This window comes from Spermophilus citellus (genome assembly GCF_964194105.1).
Source record: "Spermophilus citellus genome assembly, chromosome: 10".
NCBI lineage: Eukaryota > Metazoa > Chordata > Mammalia > Rodentia > Sciuridae > Spermophilus > Spermophilus citellus.
The window spans coordinates 116,043,848-116,066,072 of NC_138197.1; the positions used below are offsets into that span (position 1 = coordinate 116,043,848).

Here is a 22,225-nt window from a genome sequence, read left to right on the forward strand (position 1 = left end):
GTGATAACTTTCATCTCTTTATGGTTGTTTCTCTCTTCTATGTGTACTATCATCAAAAGGGTATAAAAAGTTAATAGACACTACTTTCTTTTTCAGAACAAACAGCCTGTACACAAGACACAAAGCAGAATATTCTGAAGATCATAAGCATTTGCTAGCTATAAGAAGCTAATATGTAAAAGAATGAATAAAATAAATTTATAAATAGCTACAATTGAAGGGAGAAAGCCACAGATGTTAAAAAAAAAAAAACTCCTTGAAATTTAAGAGGAAGAAGATTGTTTATGGTTAGGGAGGACTAAATCAGATGCTATGAAAGAAATGGCATTTGAGTTGACTCTAAAAGACTGTAAAATTAATAGTTCTGTACCAACTAACTGCTCACTAACATTTGGAAAAATTACCTATAACCTATACCACAGAGGGTGTACATCTCATTTAGAAATTAGTTGTTAAGACTTCAGAGTGCTTCTACCACAATCCTAATCTAGTTTTAGTTTCTAATAAATGTGTTTAATCCTTAAAAGATCTGTGTAAAATTATCCTTTTAGGGGAAGGAGTTAGAACTGGTACTCTGGAGTGTTGTTACAGATGGAAAACCTTTTTTCCCCCCTGGTTCACTGAATTTTCCTTTTATACTAAGTTTCCATATTTTTGTATAAAACATTTTCTTTTTTGTTATTGTTGTTGTTGTTGTTGTTTTTTTATTAAACTTTCGCTTTAGGGCTGGGGTTGTGGCTCAGGGGTAGAGCGCTCACTTAGCACGTGTGAGGCCCTGGCACCACATAAAAATAAATAAACAAAATAAAGGTATTGTGTTCAACTAAAAAAAATAAATATTAAAAAAAAACTTTTGCTTTATTAATTGACAATTTACAATTACATGTATTTATGGTGTACAAAGGGATGTTATGGTTTATGAATATGATGTGGAATAAGTAAATCAAGTTAGGGACATGCTCATCACCTCAAATACTTAACATTTTTTTGTGGTCAGAAGATTTGAAATTTACTATTAGCAGTTCTGAAATGTATAATACTCTTAATTATATTTAACATGCTAATACAATAGATTTCAAAAATATTCCTCCGGTTTAAGATCTGGTACCCGCTGACCATCATCTGCCCATTCTTCCACTCCCTACACTCTGTTAACTACCATTCTACTCCCTTTTCTGAGTTCAGTTGCTCTGGATTCCACATGTAAGAATATGCAGTTATCTTTCTCTCTGTGTCTAGCTTACTTCATTCCACACAATGCTGTCCAGTTTAATCCAAGTTTTCACAAATGACAGAATTTCTTTTTTAAAGGATAAGTGGTATTCCAATGTGTGTGCATACCTTTATTCATTCATCAGTTGAGGAACACTTAGGTCATTTATATAACTTGCCTATCGTGAATGAGACTTCTATGCACATGGGACTGACTATAGGCATCTCTTTGACATACTGATTTCAAAATATTTGGAGTAAATACCTGGGAGTGGAATGCTAGATCATATAGAAATTCTATTTTTGTTTCTCTTTTTTTTCCCCCTAAGGAACTTCCCTACAGTTTTCCACAATATGTGCTAATTACATTCCAACCAAATCAGCATACTATAGTAATGCAGCCACATCAATGTTTACAGCAGCTCAATTCACAATAGCTAAACTGTGGAACCAACCTAGATGCACTTCAATAGATGATAGATAAACAAATTGTGAGATACACACACACACACACACACACATATACACACACAATGGAATATTACTCAGCATTAAAAGAGGATAAAATTATGGCATTTGCAGGTAAATGAATGGGTTGGAGAATATCATGCTAAGTGAAGTACACCAATTCCAAAAAAACAAAGGCCAAATGTTCTCTCTGATAAGTGAGTGCTAACTACAAAATCAATCGAAGAAAATATTTGCAAATCATGTATCTCATGAAGGGTTAATATCCAGAATATACTAATCCCTAAAACTCAACAAAAAACAATCCAATGTAAAATGGTCAAAAGACTTCAATAGACAGTTCTTCAAAGAAGATATTCAAATGCCCAAAAAGCATATAAAAGATATTTACCATCATTATCACAACCATCAGGGAAATGCAAATCAAAACCATTATGAGATATTATTTCATACCCATTAGGATGGCTACAATCAAAAAGAAAAAACACAAAATAAGTATTGACAAGGATGCAGAGTATCAAAACCCTTATGCACAGTTGGTAGAAACTGAAATTATGCAAATATAAAAACAGTACAGCAGTTACTCAAAAATTAAAAATGAATTACTATATGATCCAGCAATTTCAGTTCTGGTTCTATATCCAAAAGAACTAAATGTAGGGTCTCAAAGATATTTACAGACTGTTTTAGTCAATTTTCTTGACACTGTGACCAAAGGATCTGACAAGAACAATTTTAAGGAGGAAAAGTTTATTTGAGGGCTCACAGTTTTAGAGGTCTTAGTCCATAGGTGGCTGACTTCATTCCTCAGGGCCCAAGGTGAGACAGAATATCATGGTAAAAGAGTGTGGTGGAGGAAAGCAGGTAAAAGAGTGTGGTGGAGGAAAGCAGGTAAAAGAGTGTGGTGGAGGAAAGCAGATCTGGACTTGGCCAGCAAGAAGGAGAGAGGGAGAGGGAGAGGGAGGGAGAGGGGGAGGGGGAGAGGGAGAGGGAGAGGGAGAGGGAGAGGGAGAGATAGAGATCTGCTCAACAAAGACAAAATGTAAACCTCAGAGGCATGCCCCCAGGGACCCACTTCCTCCAGCCACACCCTATCTGCCTACAGTTACCACAGGGAGCAGGGCCAGAACAAAGGAGCATAAAGAAGATCTTTTGTTGAGGTCAACTGGTTGATGAAAGTGCTCTAGGACACTAGTTGGGGACCCAATCAGACATAGACTTGGTACTCATGCTCCTAAGCAAGGGAGCCAATAGAAAAATTAGAACAGATGCATGAACAGGGGTGTACCAATCAATAATCGCGAGGAGTGTGTGGACAGGAGAAGAAATAAGGAAAGGTGGAAATTCCAGAGACCATAAAGAGAACAGGCCAAAATGCCCTATCAGATTCTCAGCTCTGGGGATCCTTCTCTTCTGAGAAGTCTATTTCTGTATCTCTTTCACCTACTTCTTCCTTGCTATCTCTGTGTCCTGTTCTTCATTTCTTTGTTGAATGAAGACAATGAATGCAGCACCCCCAGATGCTAACAATATCACAATGTGAGAAACTGATGTGACTCCATTTTTGAAAAACCAGCCTCTATTTCAGAGCAGGGCCTGTCCAAAGGGTGGAGGATGACCCATGTCCTTGGAAAACCCTAGGCACAAAGCTAAAAACCAAAGAATGCTTGAGGCCTAATTTCAGACCATAGCAACAACCAATCAGATTGAGTCAGGGAAGATACCTGAAATACCAGGTAACCCTCCTAGTAGTTTTGGTGATTAATAACATGATTAGGCAACCCTGCATTTTAGTATACACACTCTTGCAACCCCTCCTGACCTAAACTAATCAGTTCAAAAGTATCCACCACTTGAACTAACCAATCACTCTTACCCAACTTATTCCCACCAACGAATGTGCTAATCAATGTTAAGAGTTGTTGTTTGATTTTCCCGCAATGTGAAATGATTTGCTGTGTGATGTTGTGATGCATAGAGTATCCAAAAAAAAAAAAACCTATAAATCCTCACTAAACCAAAGGCCAGGACTCACTCCTCAGGACCACTGTATCAGAAATGGTTGTGAGTCCAGGCTCGAGCTTGCAATAAAGACTCTGATGTCATTGCATCGGATTCAGCTCCTGGAGGTCTACTGGGGTCCCACGAATCTGGTATTACAAATGCAAAACACATTTAGTCCATTTCCAAGAATTCCCAAGTCTCAACAGTTCCTTGGCAATGTCTCCACTTGAATCTGAAAAACCAGCCTCTACCTCAGAGCAAAGCCTGTCCAAGGAAGGGACATAAAATATGTATGAAAAATTAGATCTGCTTGTTGAAAACAATTCAAACCAGTTATAAGTATATGACAAAGGAAAGTGAGGTCTCTCATAAATCCTAAGCTTTAGAACTAATCGCTATTAACTTCTAGAGTACCGTATATACTGCTAGATTTTCAAAAAACATACAAATTAATATTAGACAACTTTCAAAGCACTTATATAAGGTTGGTTTATATTCTTCTTCAACCTGACAATTCTACAGATTTAGAAGGTGATGTCTCTAGAGGCCACAGACAAAACAGAAGAAGACCAATTAGTATTTGTATAGTAAGAAATTTATACAGAAACCAGTATTTTTATTGTAATACTATCATACAATCCAGTGGATAAATAAGAACTATCCTCCACATTTTAAAAAGGAGGAAGGAGAAGCTGAGTTTCTTGCTCAAGATTATATAGGTAATAAATAGTATTACTTACATACAGTACCTAGCAAAAATTTTAAATAATATGAGGGATGAGGGATGTCTAAACTTCTTAATACTGTATACCTTGCATGCAGCAGATAGTCAATAATAATGTTTATGCAGCAAATGGATAATGAATAAAATAATAGGGAAGACAGGAGGGATTCTAAATAAATCATGAATCTTATCAAATCATCAATTTTTAAAAATCTAGACTCTAAATAATAAAAATATTGAGAAATCTACTCACTCTCAAAGCACAATGTAAAATGATGAATCAATTGAGTATACTCAACATAAGAATGACATCAACAATTTTTGATATCCTCTTTTTAACATTGAAATGTTACAGTGAAAACTACTGAATAGAAAATCATATACAGGTTTCTTTCTGCTTGAAAAAATGTGCACTGTTTAAGACCTTTTTAATTTCATATAAAGTATTCATGTGGGTTTTGGACCAAATACAATAGCTATACAAACTTGAGCTTGTTCTTTAACCACTTGAAATTCAATTTTCAAACATTAAAGTGAAAATTTGTCATAGGATTATTGTGAAATATAAGATAAGGAATGTAAAGTAGTTTTTACTGTACTTGGTGTTATGGTTCAGATGTATGGTGGCCCCCAAAAGTTCATGCATGAGACAATGCAAAAAACATTCAGATGTGAAATGATTAGAATATAAGAGCCACAACCTCATCAGTGGATTCATCCTCTGATATGGATTAACTTGGAAGTAACTGTGAGAAGGTAGGGTGTGGCTGGAGGAAGCAAATCACTGGGTTATGCCTTTTGGATTTATATTTTATTCCTAGTGAGCAGAGCTCTCTCTTTGTTTACTGGTTGGCATATCCTGGGCTACTTTCCTCTGCCACATCTTTATGCCATCATGCTCTGCCTCACCTTGGGCCCAGAGCTATGGAGTCAGCCCAACCATGGACTGAGAACTCTGAAACCATGAGCAAAAATAAACTCTCCTTCTTCTAAGTTGTTCTTGTCAGGTCTTTGGGTCACAGTGACAAGAAAGCTGGCTAAAATACCTGGCATGTGGTAGGCACTCAATAAATGCTAGTTTCATTTTTAACATTATTATTGTTTTCATAATTGTTAATATAATTATACCAATACTTTCCTAAAATGGTGCAACATGCGGACTTTATAATGGCAAAATTTTAATTGTTATTTTAAAAGTTATAAAAATGACTGTATAAAATCATAAAAACCTGGATTATATAAATGCTTGGTAGGAAAGTTAAAATGTGTTTCTCAATACCTGTATTTCCTGCCTTCTGCCCAAATATAGATAGCAGGCATCTGTTCCCCGAATAAGTAGATGATAGATGAAATGTCTTCTGATCTAATTTCCATAATCATTATTTTATTTTCCTATAGTTACTGCCACAAATTGCCACAAACTCAGTAGCTTAAAACAACGTAATTTTTTTTTCTGACAGTTATTGGGGTCAGAGGCCTAAAAGGAATGTTATATACCTTAAAGTTAAGGTATCAGCAGAGCTGGTTACTTCTGGACACTCAGGGGGAAAAAAATTGTTTCCTGCCTTTTCCATTATCAAGAGACCCCCAGCATTCCTTGGCTCATAGGCCCTTTCTTCGTCTTCGGAGCTACTAGTGTCACACGCTCAGATCTCTCTCTGCTTTTCTCATCATATTACCTTCCCTATTATGAGAACTCTTGTGATTATACTTGGCCCACCTGAGTAATTCAGAATAATCATCCCATCTCACGATCCTTAATTACATATGAAAGGTCCCTTTTGGCACATTAGGCAATATAGTCATAGGTTCTGGGGATTAGAATAAGGATATGGATATGGAGGAGCATTATCTTATTTATCACAATGCATCCTCTGAATCCTAAATATTCACCAACATCTACATGTAAAATACATTTAACTCATATCTCAGCATTCCTGTAAGTCTCAAACCATTGCACAATATCAACTTAAATTCAAAATCTCATCAGCTCAAAAATTCCAAGTCTTCTCATAAAAATCTGTTTTGGATGAAACTCGGGGTATAATCTACTTCAAGGCAAAACTCTTCATGTATACATCTGTGAAACCAGAATAAAAATTATTTGTTCCTAAAATATAATGGTAGAACTAGCATAGTATGTTAGTCAGATTTCTATCTATTAAAAAATACTTGAATGAATCAACTAATAATGAAGAAACTTTTATTTTGGCCTACAGTTTCAGAGGTTTCAGTACATGGTCACTTGGCCCCATTGCCTTTGAAACTCTAGTAAGGTAGCACGTAATGGCAGGAATGTATGGTGAAGAAAGTTTCTCATTTCATGGCAGCCAGGAAGCAAAAGGAGAGAGAGGAATAGGCCAGGGTCCCAATATCCCCTTTAAGGGCACAACTCCAATGACCTAACTTCATCCAGCTAGACTCCTCTTACATGTTTCACTGCCTTCCAAGATTGTCACAGACTGAGGACCAACTCTTTAACAACTGGACTTTGGGGGGATATTTTAGATCCAAACTATATATAATATTATAAGTAATACAGATAATTGCCCATCTCAAGAAGCCTGACTTAATCACATCTACAAGTTCCCTTACCCATGTAAGTAATATATTCACAGGCTGTAAAGGTTAGAATGTGGATGGACATCCTGGGGGTAGGGGAGATTATTCTGTATACAATAGCCATGTTCATTATTAACTGAATACTGTTTGAATAGTTTAACTTATAATATCAATAAAATAGTTTTAAGCACTGTCCCCACTGATTACCCAGCTTACTGAACTAACATTTATCATTTCCACATTTGAAACATTGGTTCTTCTAAAATTTTTAGGAAGGATAAATTCAGCAACATAATAAGATTATATGTTGAATTATACAATTCCCAGAGCTGCTGTTATTTAAATAGTATCTTGGTATTATTATTATTATTGTTCAGCTTTATTTTTCTTGGTAATAGAAATAATAATTTTCTAATAAAAATAGAAGGCATAGGCCTGGGGTTGTGGCTCAGTGGTAGAGCACTGGCCTCACATGTGTGAGGCACTGGAGTCTATTCTCAGCACCACATATAAAGAAATGAATAAAATAAAGGTACATCAATAACTGAAAAAAATATTTTTTAAAAAAATCATAAAGAATAAAAATTATATTATTCAATTGATAAACACTTCATTGAACGTAATTCTATATCTAAATACACATGCAAATAATTTTATATAAATTGAATCACATGTATGTTAATAGTTTGAAATATTGTTTGTTTGCTTTTTCCTTTAAGAAAAAAATGCTAGGAATATCTTTTTAGGTCAATAAATAGGGAACTACATAATAATTTTTATGGTCCAGAATAGTCTTTGACAGAATGCTCCATAATTTATTTAACCAATCCCCTAATATAAGATATGAATCTTTATATATTAATTTTGTGTATATTCATCCATCCTGTACTAACCTGTCTATCAACTTGTACAATTGTGTTTAAACTAAATATCTACAATTAGAAGTGCTAGAAAAGGAGTATGTAGAGTATATATATTTTGTTGTATTTGTTTATTTACTGGGTTTTTTTGTTTTTTGTTTGTTTTTTTCGGTGCTGGGGATCAAACCCAGGGCCTCATGCAAAAGCACTCTACCACTGAGCTACAGTTCTAACCCTAGAGTATATTTTAAACTCTTATACGTAACAGAAATTTTGCTACACTTGTTTTTAGAAAGCAATTTGCCAATGTATATTAAGACCCATACACAGGTCTCTTGGTGAGAAGGGATGGCCTACTGAGTTATGGCAAGCTGGCAGGGTGAGTAAGTGAGGTGGAGTGGAGACAACATGTCCCTGCCCTGAGGGAGGGGCCACTGGGTGACAGAGACAAAGCTGGGTGTGATAAGGATAGGTCACAATGGGCAAGAGGGTAAAAGTGGTCCCACAGGGTTAGTTTAGGCAGAGGAGACACTTCTCTGAAGAAGATTACAACTGGTAGTTGAAGTTATGGAATTAAAGAGGTCCCTTCCAAGTAAGCACCCAAATCTGAATGCCCTGACATTCACAAGGGCCCAACATCAGTGTGTGGCCACATGTTCATGCACTAAGACAGGCACCATCTGGACTGAGGGGCCTGACTATCTCTGTAACAGTCACTGATCAACGTCTCAGGGGGTCCTCAGTGGCCCAGGGACAAAAACCTGCAGAAGAAAACTGCTTGCCCATCAGCCAGAGAGGCCAGTGAAACAGGACGCTGTGTAAGTGTGTTGTTGAATGTGTGGAACAGTCATTAGAAACTTGCTTAATAAAATAGCCATGAACGACCAGATTATGTTACCATATTACACAGCCCAAAACAGTCCTGCAATGGGCATGTTTAATACCTCCATGGGGAAACTGCAGCAACAACTGTACAAAGGGGAGTATGCTATATTCAGGTATGCACCAATGTTTGAGAGTGACTTTATTCAGATCAGTAAAAGAGGAGAATTGATTGATGTGCACAACCATGCCCGGATGGTGACTATGGGTGTTGTTCGCACCAGCCCTTGCCTCACACTACCTGATGTCATGCTGCTGGCCCGGCCAGCTGCTATCTGTAAAGACTATGCCCCTTGTGGCCTTGCCACTCAAGAAAGAGCTAAAAAGCCTACACAGACCTTAGAATTAACCAGGCTGCTTCCCTTGAAGTTTGTAAAGATAACCATCCATAACAGCCACAAACAACAGCTCCACCTGAGGCTTGCTACTGGCCGTGCTTTTTACCTGCAGCTGTGTCCTCCTTCAGATACAAGAGATCTTTTTGCTCACTGGGAATATCTTGTTTACATCTTGAGACCACCAGTGGAGGCTTACAGCCGTACTCAAGTCATTCCAACTGGGGATAAATCAGACATACCTGTGTTTGAGGAAGAGGACAAGAGCCCAGAGCTAAGTCTTTAAAGAAACCAAAAGATGGGCCAGGACACTTTGGGGAAAGCAACTAAAGGTCCTGTACAGCTCTTAGAAATGAGATTCAACTTGGGAATGCACCACTTTTGAAAGAACTCAAGGCCAGATGATCCTTCATTTGGAAGCTAGGGCACACTAGAGAGGTTCCTAGTGCTTCTCCAAATTATTTCCCATAACTGAATTTTAGAGATCCCTTAGTTGTCAGCAACTCTTTAATTTCATATCCAGTGTTTCAATGCATCCCACAGCATCCTGACCATCTAATCTGTTATTGAAAACATCCTACTCCAATCTAGATAAGTTGATATATTGTGGGACATAATGTCTCCCTGCTGTTATCACTTATACAAACATGTCATATGTGCAACAATTTCTTCTTGTTTAGTTACAGGAAGAGACAGGTGACCTTGCTGGTGTCACTTTCTTTACTTATTTTTTTCTCCGCCTAGGCACAAGTCATGAAGTTCTCTGGAGGGGATAAAGAGCAAGTTAGCATCAGGAATCTTCACATGAACCCTGGAATATTTGATCTCACCTATTTTGGTTACTCTAGTGAGGAATGACTCCAACATGCATCCAACATATACTACATTCAAAATTTCACACACTCCTGCAGTCATAGAACCTGATGATAAAGGGACAAGGGTAGCATCAGGAGTAGTGTTGAGAATAAGCACCATAGGTGCTGTGAATGTGGCTGATACCAAGACTGCAGGCTCAGGGCAGAAACGGCACTGGAAAGAGAAGATTTCAGGTTCAGCAGGAAGCACAGCCTACAAGGCAAAGTGAGTGCTTTCCAGCATGTCTAAATATTTTGACAGTTCAAGCTGCAAGTACATTCTTGTCCTTAAAGGGTAACTCCAAGTTCATCAGCAAGAGGTGCTGGCCTCTCCCCAGAGGGCAGCATGAAAATGGTGATAGTAGGAGTAGAAATTTCTGACAAGCCTGTTGAAACATCAGGAAAAGTTCAGTATCTCATCTCACCCTTGCAGAGTGAAGGCTGCATGAGTGAACAGGATGGAAACCAGGGGGGATTACTCTCTTTAGTAAAGAACCTTAAAGATCTGCTCTATACAGGATACAGAGGTGACATCATCTAAGACTGTGGAAGAAAGCGGTATCATTCATCATAATATAATCCATCAACTCAAATTCTCTGCTCTAACGACATTTGCTCTATAACAAGAAGAGTAGAAATAAAACTAATGGCAATTTAAGAGCAAGTTCTCAGCTGTCTTTAACTGCACCTTAATATCTATTATTAAATGAATAGAAGACAAAAAGAAAATGTTGACGGTTGCTCTCAAAAATATGATCTTCCCTTATAGCTAAAGAGAATCCTAAAATTTTTAAAATGCAGTTTTTAACCATTAACAAAAGCAATCAATAAGAAGCAAGAAAATGTAAATGAATCCAGGAAAGCAGCCCAATAGTACAAGTTTTTAAGTCCAGGTGTGAACTGTAGCATCGGCACTCATTAACTGTGATTGAGTATATTATGTGTCCTCCTTTAAATGTTTAGGCTGGTAAATTGGAAATAATACATGGGAGATATAGGAACAAATACATGGAAAATATGTAGTACATAGTAGGCACTGTGTAAAGAGTAGCAATTATCATGGTCAGGAATGTTGTGAAACAAATTTGAGTTTAATAATATTTTCTAAAATGTGGTTTCATTTATTTCACTTCTAATTTTTTGTCCAATTTAAATCTTATTTAACTGCTTTGAAATTATTTTATAAAGCTTATATGTACAGTAAGTCTTAGTATTTTCTAAGAATTTTTATTCCCCAAAGGTATTCAGAATCTAAATTTTCACGAATTTGAAAGGAATTGCTTGTAGCAATTTCAGTCTAGTCTCAATGAAAGGATAAAATGCCATATAATATATTCATGAGCATAAACTCTAAAGTGCCCATCTTTTAGCCTGTTCATTCTATGTTTAGTATTCTGGGAGGTGAAACAAAAAAATCAAACTTGAATATAAGATCAATTCGAAATCTAGACAAAAACTGGAAAGTAGATCAATATTCTAATTTTTCAAGTAAACATGATTCTAAAACTGATACATCTAGGAACACATGTATAGGTAATGTGGACCCCAATTAAGATTGTATTATTTTCATAATACTCATGTTCACTATGCTTTGAATATAAAAGATATTTAATACAAGCTCTCTGGAATCTATTAAATTAATTAATGTAAAATATAATTTTTCCTAATCCTTCAAATCTGGGTACATCAAAATTTACACAGCACCATATTAAGGCACCAATCTTGAAGCTTCCTGTAGTGGACTTTGTTTTTTCTTTGAGCCCTAAATAGTGCACACAGCTCAATGATTTGTATTGACCTCCAAAAATGCTTGATATGTAAAAAAAAAAGTGGCTATCAAATATGAAAACATTTTATAGGTTGTATGTTTTAGTTTTACAAATTCCAAGAATATATTATTGAGAAATTATATCTAATCATAAAATCATTTATTGAGGGCAAATAATTTTAAATTTAAAACTTTTTTAAAAAACTTTCATATCTTTTAATAAAAATTGTTTCATGTGGTATGTACTTTGATTTCAATACATTTCATTTGATGCTGATGATTTCCTACAATATTTCAAAAGCAACTATACTGTAAGCTGTCTTTAGGTAGGGACCAAACATCTTTGTATTCACAAACTGTTAACCACATTATAGGGCCTGGACAATCACTGTAATTTTAATCAGTGCACTGGTTATTAATAGCAAAGGCCATTTTGAATTTCTTTTCTAATTCTTTTTTTAAAATATTTTATTTATTTATGTGGTGCTAAGGATTGAACCCAGCGCCTCTCACATGCTAGGTGAGCACTCTACCACTGAACCACAACCCCAGCCCTCTAACTCTTCAATACTATTTTTCTGACTCAATATCTTTAAATTTCATATTTCCTATAGCAAATATTGTCTCATTTTTTTCTGATTATAAATCCTAATGGCTATTACCACCAGATCTTATTATGTCACAAAGTTTCCTTAAAATTCTGAAACAACATATCCTTTTACCTCTTTTAATGAAATAGTATTTGAGTCTTTAAGTAAGTTCAGGATAAATAAAATAAAAATATTTTTAAATTAGTATTCATAAATGAATGGATCAGATACCCAGAAAATGCTAATAAACAAAAAACCGAGTTTGAAGATATACAAGTTGCATATAGGTGTGTGTATTTTAATTACAAAACTATAAAATTCTTTGATATAGTTTTATAATTAAAATATATACATATATACATGTCATAGATAGGCTAAAAGTAAGCCCATAGACAATAATATTCACAGATTATACATAAACAAAGTCCTAAAAATTTAAAGTGAAAAGAACATTAGTATAAGAATACTACTACTTCTGGTTTGTTATATTGTCTAGTTTTTTTAAAAAAATACTATATCTCAAGTAAATTTGGAGTTTACTATAGTAACAAAATCCTAATGAGGATACTTTTTAAATCTGACATAGTGGTTGTACACTACAAATTTTAAAAAGCAAGCAATTATATCACCTAATAGTTTTAATGTAATAACACAAAGTAATATCAACAGTGAATCATGTTATTTATATTCTAGGAAAGTAGTAATAAATGAGATTTCAGAGGTAAAGCCAAAATGTAAAAGATGAAATATAATGAGAAGAATGTGTGTTGTTATTCAATGGAAAGTGATGAGAAAACTAGATATCAATAGGAAAAAATCAGTACAGAACCATATTTGGAATTTATTTTAAAGAAATTCTAGATGTAAAAATGGGAGTTCTTACCCATTTGAATCAAATGTATGAAATATGATATGTCAAGAGCTTTGTAATGTTTTGAACAACTAATAAAAAAAATTCTAGATGAGATGAATTAATCAAAAAATAGTTCTGAGAAGTTTAATGAATTATAGATAGCTTTATAAACTATACAACATACTTGCATACACATATAAAAATTAATACCAAAAAAGGCTATGAACTAGGAATAATTTTGTGATAAATGTAACTATTAAAACATTAAAATCTAAAAATATCAAGAAAGTAATACATTTATTGAAACTACCAGTCTTCCCAGAAAACTGACAGGAAAAAAACTAAATACTAAAACATTATAAACCAAAAGCAAGTCACTATCAATACTAATAAAATAATAAAATAAGATAAAATTTAAAGTAAATAGTAGTAAGCTGTTGGAGAAACATAACCATGTTATTGATAATTTTTGGTAATCTTATTATTAAAGTGAAAGCTATAATACTTTATTTTAATAGTTTTAAGAATTCTACTTTCTAAGATATAACACATAGTAATGATAAAACATTTTTACAAAGACATTAATTTTATGAATAAAAGCATGGGTAAAAAAAAGGGTCAATTATAACATCGTTAAGCACATGAGGTTTATTTAAACAAAATATAAAAGTTATGCTTGTTAATTTTCTTTTTTCCTTTACATATATAGATGTGAGGTAAAAATCTACACAGTATGTAAAAAATTTAAGGGAAGATGTGAAAATCTACAAAATACACATTTGTTTATTAGTTCATTCAACTACTCTAACTATGCCAGTAACTATGCTGATATTAGGCCATGGATCTTGAGCATCAAAGGTTTGGGTTTCTACCTTTATGGAACTCAATCCAGTATATATTGACAACAACTCTGTAAAGATCAGGATAAGCTATCTTAAAAATCCTACCAAGAGGTTTTCTCACAGTACTGGGGATTGAACCCAGGGGCATTTCACTACTGAGATACCTCCCCAGCCCTTTTTATTATTTGAGACAGGGTCTCACTAAGTTGCCCAGGCTGGGCATTATATTAACATTATAGTCTTTTATCTTAAGTTCTTTCTCATCTTGTGCAGATATATTTTTATTTTAGCTTCAAATTTCCTTAAAGGAAATATTTTTCTAATCTTTGAAAGTCCTCTAAGGGTTTATAGTCCAAACCACGTATCAGGAATTTGAAGGTAACACAGTAGAACCTAATGAATAATGAAATTATCTAAAAATTATCTAAAACTTATAGTCAATGTTTTAGTGTTCTCTTCTCATTTTTGTAATTTACCTCAAAATCTCTTGAGAATATATTTTCAATTTATTCTACGACGTTCCCATTGTGGTGAGAAAAAATAAACATGTTTATATCACTGACTATGCTATTAAACAGTCCAAATATAATTCCCTATATCTTTAAACCAATTTTCATTATTTATTTAAAATAGTAATCTTTAAAATGATATATTACTGGACTACAAATATTAAAACACTCATGGTACATATTCTGCATTATAATCGAAATTCAAAAACTAAAAATTATGAAAATTATGTCATTGCCTAAGCAAAACACATGCACAATAAGCTAACTAAAGAAGTCATAAAGTGAACAAGACACTAATTGAATTTCTAAAATTTTGAAAAATTTAATCTTAATAAAGTAGGCAACTATTTTTATGTTGTATGTAACTTTCTAGAAGCAAACTTTTACCTGTGCAAGCATGGGGAAGCCAAGGTTCCTACATCCATTACAAGGAGTCAGTGCTTCCCAAATTCCTGAAGGCCCACATGTGTTCTCATCATCATCATCTTCTTCCACCTCTCCTGGTGACAAATTTATTGTAGATGAAGTTCTCTGAAATTAAATTTATATTGTACCAATATATTATCAATGTTATTTAGATATCTTAACATCAATCAAATTATATAAATTACTTGCTGTATGTCTCAATAAACAAAAGTCAGCTTTTCCTTCCAGCTATCTAGTTATGCCATGTGACTTAGAAAAAATGCATAAATCAATTTAAATTGAAAGTGAACAAACTGGATAAAAATGACTAAAATAACAAACTTCATAATGAAAAACAGGACCTGATAATGACCCAAGAAAATATCTGAAGAGTAATAAGTGAAAAAAAATCTCACATTATCAAGTATTTAATGTAGGCATAAAATTAAGGGGAAAAGCAGTTAAAGAACTTGAAAGTAAATAGAAATTGCTAAAAAAAAAAAAACGAACAAAAATATTCACCAAAATCAAACATATAAGTCATATCATAAAGTTTCATATCATAATGCGGTAATATTTTTAAAATTCCAACAAGACTCCCATGTTAACCTTACAAATTTACCTTTGTTACCTTCCAAATCCTACAAAAGAGACAGCAAAGAACTCATATAAATGTTTGAACCATAAGGACAAGGGCTACAGGATAGATGTTTTCTAGATAAGCAACAGCAAGAAAACTTTTGGACAATGATGGATAACTTTATTTAGATTAAAAAAGAGAAGGGTAGGTATTACTTGATTTAACAAACTTGAGAACAATGAAAGCAAAGTGGTTGCATGGGGGAAGAAATGGAGGGATGGCTACCAGTAAAGGTATCAGTGTAGAGTTTCTTAAAAAGCATAAAAATTGGGCTGGGGTTGTGGTTCAGCGTAGAGCGATCACCTAGCATGTGTGAGGCCCTGGGTTTGATCCTCAGCACCACATAAAAATAAAAAAATAAAGATATTATGTCCATCTACAACTAAAAAATGAAAATATATTTTAAAAAAAGCATAAAACTCACTATCAGAGTCAGATCCCTAGTTTCATATTCTCACTCAATCAGGAAACAAAACCTTCACCACTAGCAAAAAATTAGAGGTTTATTTTCCAAAAGAGTTGAAACAAAGAGATTATAAATTCTAAGTATTCCTATACACTGAGCAAAGAGATGCCTCTCATAAAATGAGAATAAGGCATAGCCTACATGCAGTAAATGAAAATTTCCAATTCATCAGTGCCCTTCCATATTTTCCTTAGAAAACATGACAGTCAGATTTCTGTTTCCTAGGTCAAAGACTAGAATATACTTCTTTAGAAACTGACTTCTGGTATAGTTTGAATATGATTTGTTCCCTCCAAAACTCACATTGGAGTTTAATGCCCACTGTGAGGCATTCAAAAGGTGGTTACTTAATCTAGCTATAGTGTTTGAAATAGGGCCTTTGGGAAGTGATTAGGATTGAATAAGGTCATCAAGGTGGAGTCCCCATGATTGAATTCTGGAGGCTTTAAAAGAGGGAAACCACACATTCATGTTGGGTTGCCCTTTCACTATCACTGCCTCAGGACTCTCACAAGGTCATTGCCAGATATGGCCCCTCAGAATTAAACAACTAATATTGTGAGCCAAAATAAACCTTTTTTTAAAAAACACTCTTTCCTTAAAATCTGTGGTATTGTTCAACTAATTAAAAAAAATAACTAAGACCACCTCCTTAAAAAAAAAAAAAAAAAGATCTAGAAATTACCAGGAAAATGGTGAGGTCTATATTTTAATCTCTACTGTGAAACCCACCTCTCAAAAACATCCATTCACATAAATAGTTTCTAATGTTCTGGTTAACTATAAATAAAAATCACCACATATTTAAAGAAATACCAAAATAAATATTTTTAAAAAACATTAGTTTCGTCGGAAGAATAGAAGATAATCTGCATCCATGAAACAAGAACAGAATGCTACAAAATAAATACATGCACACTTAAATTGCAACAGAAGTATTGGAATATATATCTAAGGAAATTTCTTCAAAAGTAAAATAAAAGATGAGACATTAGAAATTAAGAAAGCTAGGCAATTGAACAAACAGATTCAAAACCCGAACAGCAGAAGTTACAAACATTAGAAAGGAATAGAAATGGGAAGATCAATGAAATAACAAGAAATTTTGTAAGAACTGAAAAAAAGTTCCTTATTCAGAGAGGCTGTTGAATGTTCAACAGATGGATTTTTAAAAATATATATGTATAACTTCATTTGAGAAAGGAGTTTAGTCTTTTTCCCATTTATTGACTGGGTTATTTGCATTTTTGGTGTTAAGGTTTTTTATGTATTCTGAATATTAATCCCCTGTCAGAGAAGTAGCTGGCAAAGATTTTTTTCCCATTGTGTAAGCTCTCTTCACACTCTAGTTTCCTTTGCTGTGCAGAAGCTGTCCCAGTTATTTATTGGTGCTGTCCCAGTTATTTATTCTTGATTTTATTTCTTGAGCTTAAGGAGACTTGTTAAAGAAGTCAATGCCTGCATTAATACCTTGGACTATTGACTCCATGTTATCTTCAAGCAGTTACAAATTTTCTGGTCCACTTTAATTTCACTAGTGAGAGATAGAAATCTACTTTCACTCTTCTACATATGGATATGCATTTTTTCCTAGCACCATCTGTTAAAAAGGCTATCATTTCTCCAACATACATTTTTTAGCACCTTTTCAAAGTATTAGATGTCTGTAGGTATGTGGGTTTGTCTGTTTCTTATACTTTTCCACTGGTCTTCGTGTTTATTTTTGATCCCAATACAAATAACCAACAAAAATATGAAAAACGTTCAACATATCTGGAAGTCATGAAACTACAAATGAAAACTACCTTGAGATTTCTCCTCACTTCAGTGATGCCAATCATCAAGAATACAAATAATAATAAATTCTGGCAAGAATGTCAGGAAAAAGATACACTTACATTGTTGGTCGAAAATTAGTACAACCACTTTGGAAAACAGAATGGTGATCCAAGAAAAAAAAAAGAAACAGAAATGGAACTACCACATTACCCTGCTATCCCACTTCTCATGATGATGATGATGATGATGATGATGATGATAAAGAAGAAGAAGAAGAAAAAAAGAAGAAGAAAAGAAACATTCTATTGTTAAACCGTCTATCAATGTTTATAGCACACAATTCACAATAGCCAAGTTATGGAACCAGCTCAGGTGCCCATCAACAGATGAATGGATTAAGAAAATGTAGTATATATACATATCGGTTTAACTCAGCCATAAAAAGGAATGAAATTATGGCACTGCCAGTAAATGGATAAAACTAGAGAACATCATGCTAAATGAAATCATCTAGACTCAGAAAATCAAGAGTTGAATGTTTTTTTTCTCACATGTGGAATTTAGAGCAAAGTAAAGGGAAAAGAGGGGCGGGTAAGATCGGAGTTCATGAGGATAAAGGGAAAATCAGTGGAGTAGAAGAAGGAAATTGAGAAGTAGGGAAGAAAAATGGGAAACAGAAAATGTGGAATGAATTTGGTAAAATTACACTATGTGAATGTATAAAATCACAATGCATTCTATCTTAATACACATCAAATTTAAAACTAAATAAATAGAAGGAAGAGCAGTATAGAGTATAGAAAGGGGAATAGGGAAAGGGAGGAGGAGAAAGAGAAGGGGAGGTAAAGAGGAAGCACTGAGGCCTAAAATGGACCAAATTAAATTCTATGCACGTATGATTATGTCAAAATGAACCCAAATACTATGTGTAACTATAACGTGTTATAAAATCATTTTTATAAAAACATGAGACTAAACATGCCGCAGTCTGGCTGGGCACAATTCAGGAGCCACTTGTCAAAAGAAACGAACTTTATTTTTAGAACCACACACGCCAAACAAAACAGCTCCTCAGGAAAAACCCTCAGAGCCCAACTGCCACCACAGGCTTCCCACAAGCCTCTCAACCTCCCCCCCTCCTCCTACTCTTGAGGCCGATTGGCTGGGTCGTGTGGGAGGAGCCAAAAAAGTCCCCAAATGAGCAGCTCCATGGTCTGAAAGGACAGGGAAACAGCCCAATGAGCATCACCGCAGAGGAGCCAATCAGCTAGAAGTTGCTGGGGCCACTGTGAGCCAATCATCAGCTGGCAGTATGAAAGTTTGCTGGGGCCCCTTCGGCTGTGGCTCTCAACATAAACAAAATAGCTAAATACTGACAATATGAAAGCATTTATTTTGTGTGTGTATATATATATATACATATATGGGGCTGGGGATGTGTCTCAAGCGGTAGCGCGCTCGCCTGGCATGCGTGCGGCCTGGGTTCGATCCTCAGCACCACATACCAACAAAGATGTTGTGTCCGCCGAGAACTAAAAAATAAATATTAAAAAAATTCTCTTCTCTCTCTCTCTCTCTCTCTCTCTCTCCCTCCCCCTCTCCCTCTCTCTCCCTCCCTCCCTCTCTCTCATTCTCTCTTAAAAAAAAATATATATACATATATATATAAAATATATATAAATTATACATATTTATATTATAAACATAAAGAAAAGGAACAAACTTGTCTAAAGAGCTTCACAATGTAGTGTTCAGCACAACACACAGATCATGATTATTGAAATGACTAAAGAATTCTACATATGGGATTGTAAATAACTCCTCCCCACAAATATACACCCTCAAAAAAAAGTTGTTGCCTTTAAAAGTAAAACATAAGACCTTCTTTTTCCTTATATTTCAAAGAATTTGTTTTTCTATTCACATTTTAATTTTCCCTTTATCAATTGCCAGTAAATTAGAAACAATAAAATAGTCCCTTAATTAGTTGCTGCCTATAAAATACAATAACATCTATGCTATACTGAGAAATTACTGTGATTTATATTATCATGGGACTCTTTTCCATTAATTATTTTTATTTACCCAACAGACCTTGGGAGCAGATATTCTTTTCCCCACATCTTATAAAGAGAGGTCAAGTAAAACCTGAAGTCTCAGAGCTGGTAAGTAAGAAAAAAATAAAAATTCTACAGCCAGAGTATAGGTAGACCTTATGCTTACTTAACCACTCTGTTACAGGACACCTTATTTGGCACAACATGCTATAAAAGAAAATATATTAAAAAATCAAGATGATATAGCTGCCATTTAAAAGGGGAGGTATATATTTTCTTTGTTTCCACTACATTATGATAACTCCTGAGAGCATTTTGCCACCTGTGACAGTCAGTGAAATTTTCTTTAATTTGGAACACAGAAGCCCATCATTCATGAATACACAATTGTCCAACCAGTAATAAAAGGTAATTATCACAGAGATTTTTTAATCCTATAGATTATCTGGGTAAAATATACATATATATGGGAAATCTAAAGCTTTATCCTAGCAAGAATATTTATAGGATTGATCATCAATATGTTGTTCACAAATGTGAATAAAAGTCAAATAGGCATTTTTGTCACCAATTCATGATTAGTTACTGGTTTTGACCTCAGAGATGAAATTGCATGGCATTATAAACAATTGCACACCTGGTTAAGAACTGTCTACATCTCATATATTGACATTTCATTTCACTAGTTCCTTTGTTTTTGTTAATGGTACTGTAATTATCTAATCCAATTATGTGGTAAAGTTCTTACATCTCTTTCTTCTAAGGAAAAAAAAAAATATTGATATCTCTTCCCTACTTAAGTCTCCAATTATTTCCCATTACATGGCAAATAATATCCTAATTCTTTCAAATGACTTCAAGATTCTATGATTAAACTACTTTTCAGTCTTTTTTCCTATTCAATTTTACTCACTCCAGATTACAACCAAGTGGAATTATTCACCCTTGCCTAATCATGCTCCATGCTTTTATTTGCATCTTCTACCTTAATTCTTTGTTTCAGCATATTGCAGTGGTTAAGCACTTATCCTCTAAAATTAGACAGTCCTGAATTTGAGTTATAATTGCTCCACTATCTGATAGTTTTCAGCAGATATGTCCATTGTCAGTCTTAATAGCATTATTTTTGCAATAGAAAATAACATTGAGGGTTTTTTCCTAGTAATGAATAAAAAGTGCCTGATACATGATAGGTCTCAATAAATATTAACTTTCTAATATATTATTTTCTTATAATTTTATATATGAGAAATACAGTTGAGATTTCATCTCTTACATAAAAATTTTCAGATCTATCACAAACAGAAATAATCTCACTCACTTCTAAATGTCTGTAACTATGTAAATGTGCAAAGTGTATTTTGGTATTTCACATATACACTGAAATCATAGATGACATATTGGCAAAGACATTGGTTGTGAAGTCAAATAGATATATACATTCATGTCCTAGCTCTGACATTTCCAAGCTACGTGATTTTGAGAAAATCACATAATCTTATTAATCCTCAGTTCCTTTATCTGCAAAAGTATGTAAATAATAATTCCCATTTTGATAGGATTATATAAGCATGCAATTAACTGCTTGACAGTGACTGGCATATAAAAATAAATTCTGCTATTTTTGTTATTATATTTATTCTGAAAAAGTTGTGTATATACAGTGTGCTCATGCATAAACACATGTACAAACTGTGGCTTTCCTACCCTATTTAATTGTAAGTTATTGGAAAGAAAACATTGCCTTATTCATATCTATATCTCATATAATGTATGTTCATAATTGAACTTCATAAATATTTATTGAATAAATTATTGAATAAATGAACCATCATTTTCATTTGGCCACCTAGAAAATTTAACTAATATTAAGGGGAATATAAAATTGTATCACAAATATCATGGATTAATATTTTAGTTTTATTTCATATTAATCATTACCAATAGCTTTACGAGAAATGAAGACATTTATCAGTGGTTTAGCACTGCCCCCTAAAGACAGTACAGAAATTTGCTACCTAAAACCATATTTTTACTTGTTTCAATAAAAAAAAAATATATCTTGGAAAGATTTTATCAAACCAAATCAAATCTTCAATTATATATGGAAAAGAAGTCACATAAACAAACATAAACTCCAAGGATTTCCTTTATTTCACATGTCTTTTATACATTTTACTGAAGATATGACTATGTTCTAAAGTTGTGAAAAACTGGACATTTTTCTACAGAGAAAAGGCCTAAATCTATAGACTTTGAGCCTATTATCTTTCTTAGTTATTACATGATTATTATATAGAAGAAAGGATGGAATATTTCACATGGTTTCAAAGGAAAAAGAGTCATAATACATAAACACCATGGGAAGACAAATTTGAACTCTATGAAAGAAAAAAAATACTAGAATAATTATAT

The 22,225-nt window shown here is 33.9% G+C and overlaps 2 protein-coding genes across 10 annotated transcripts in view; one reads left to right on the forward strand and one right to left on the reverse strand.

Annotated features, from left to right (window-relative positions):
- Positions 1–22,225, reverse strand: part of ANKS1B (ankyrin repeat and sterile alpha motif domain containing 1B) — a gene marked incomplete at its 5' end in the record, with an annotated part of 1,127,620 nt that overhangs the window by 775,502 nt on the left and 329,893 nt on the right. For 8 of the 9 annotated variants that reach the window (XM_081311097.1, XM_081311094.1, XM_081311096.1 and 5 more), the window contains one exon: positions 14,851–14,994. The exons of the other annotated variant lie outside the window; for it this stretch is intronic. In XM_081311097.1, coding sequence (XP_081167223.1) covers positions 14,851–14,994 — 144 coding nt within the window. The remainder of the gene's footprint in view (positions 1–14,850; positions 14,995–22,225) is intronic. 9 annotated transcript variants of the gene reach the window in all.
- Positions 8,707–9,333, forward strand: GARIN6 (golgi associated RAB2 interactor family member 6; the record flags this gene model as incomplete). Its single annotated transcript, XM_081312037.1, has 1 exon — positions 8,707–9,333. One exon carries the CDS (start codon positions 8,707–8,709, stop codon positions 9,331–9,333), a length of 627 nt encoding a protein of 208 aa, XP_081168163.1.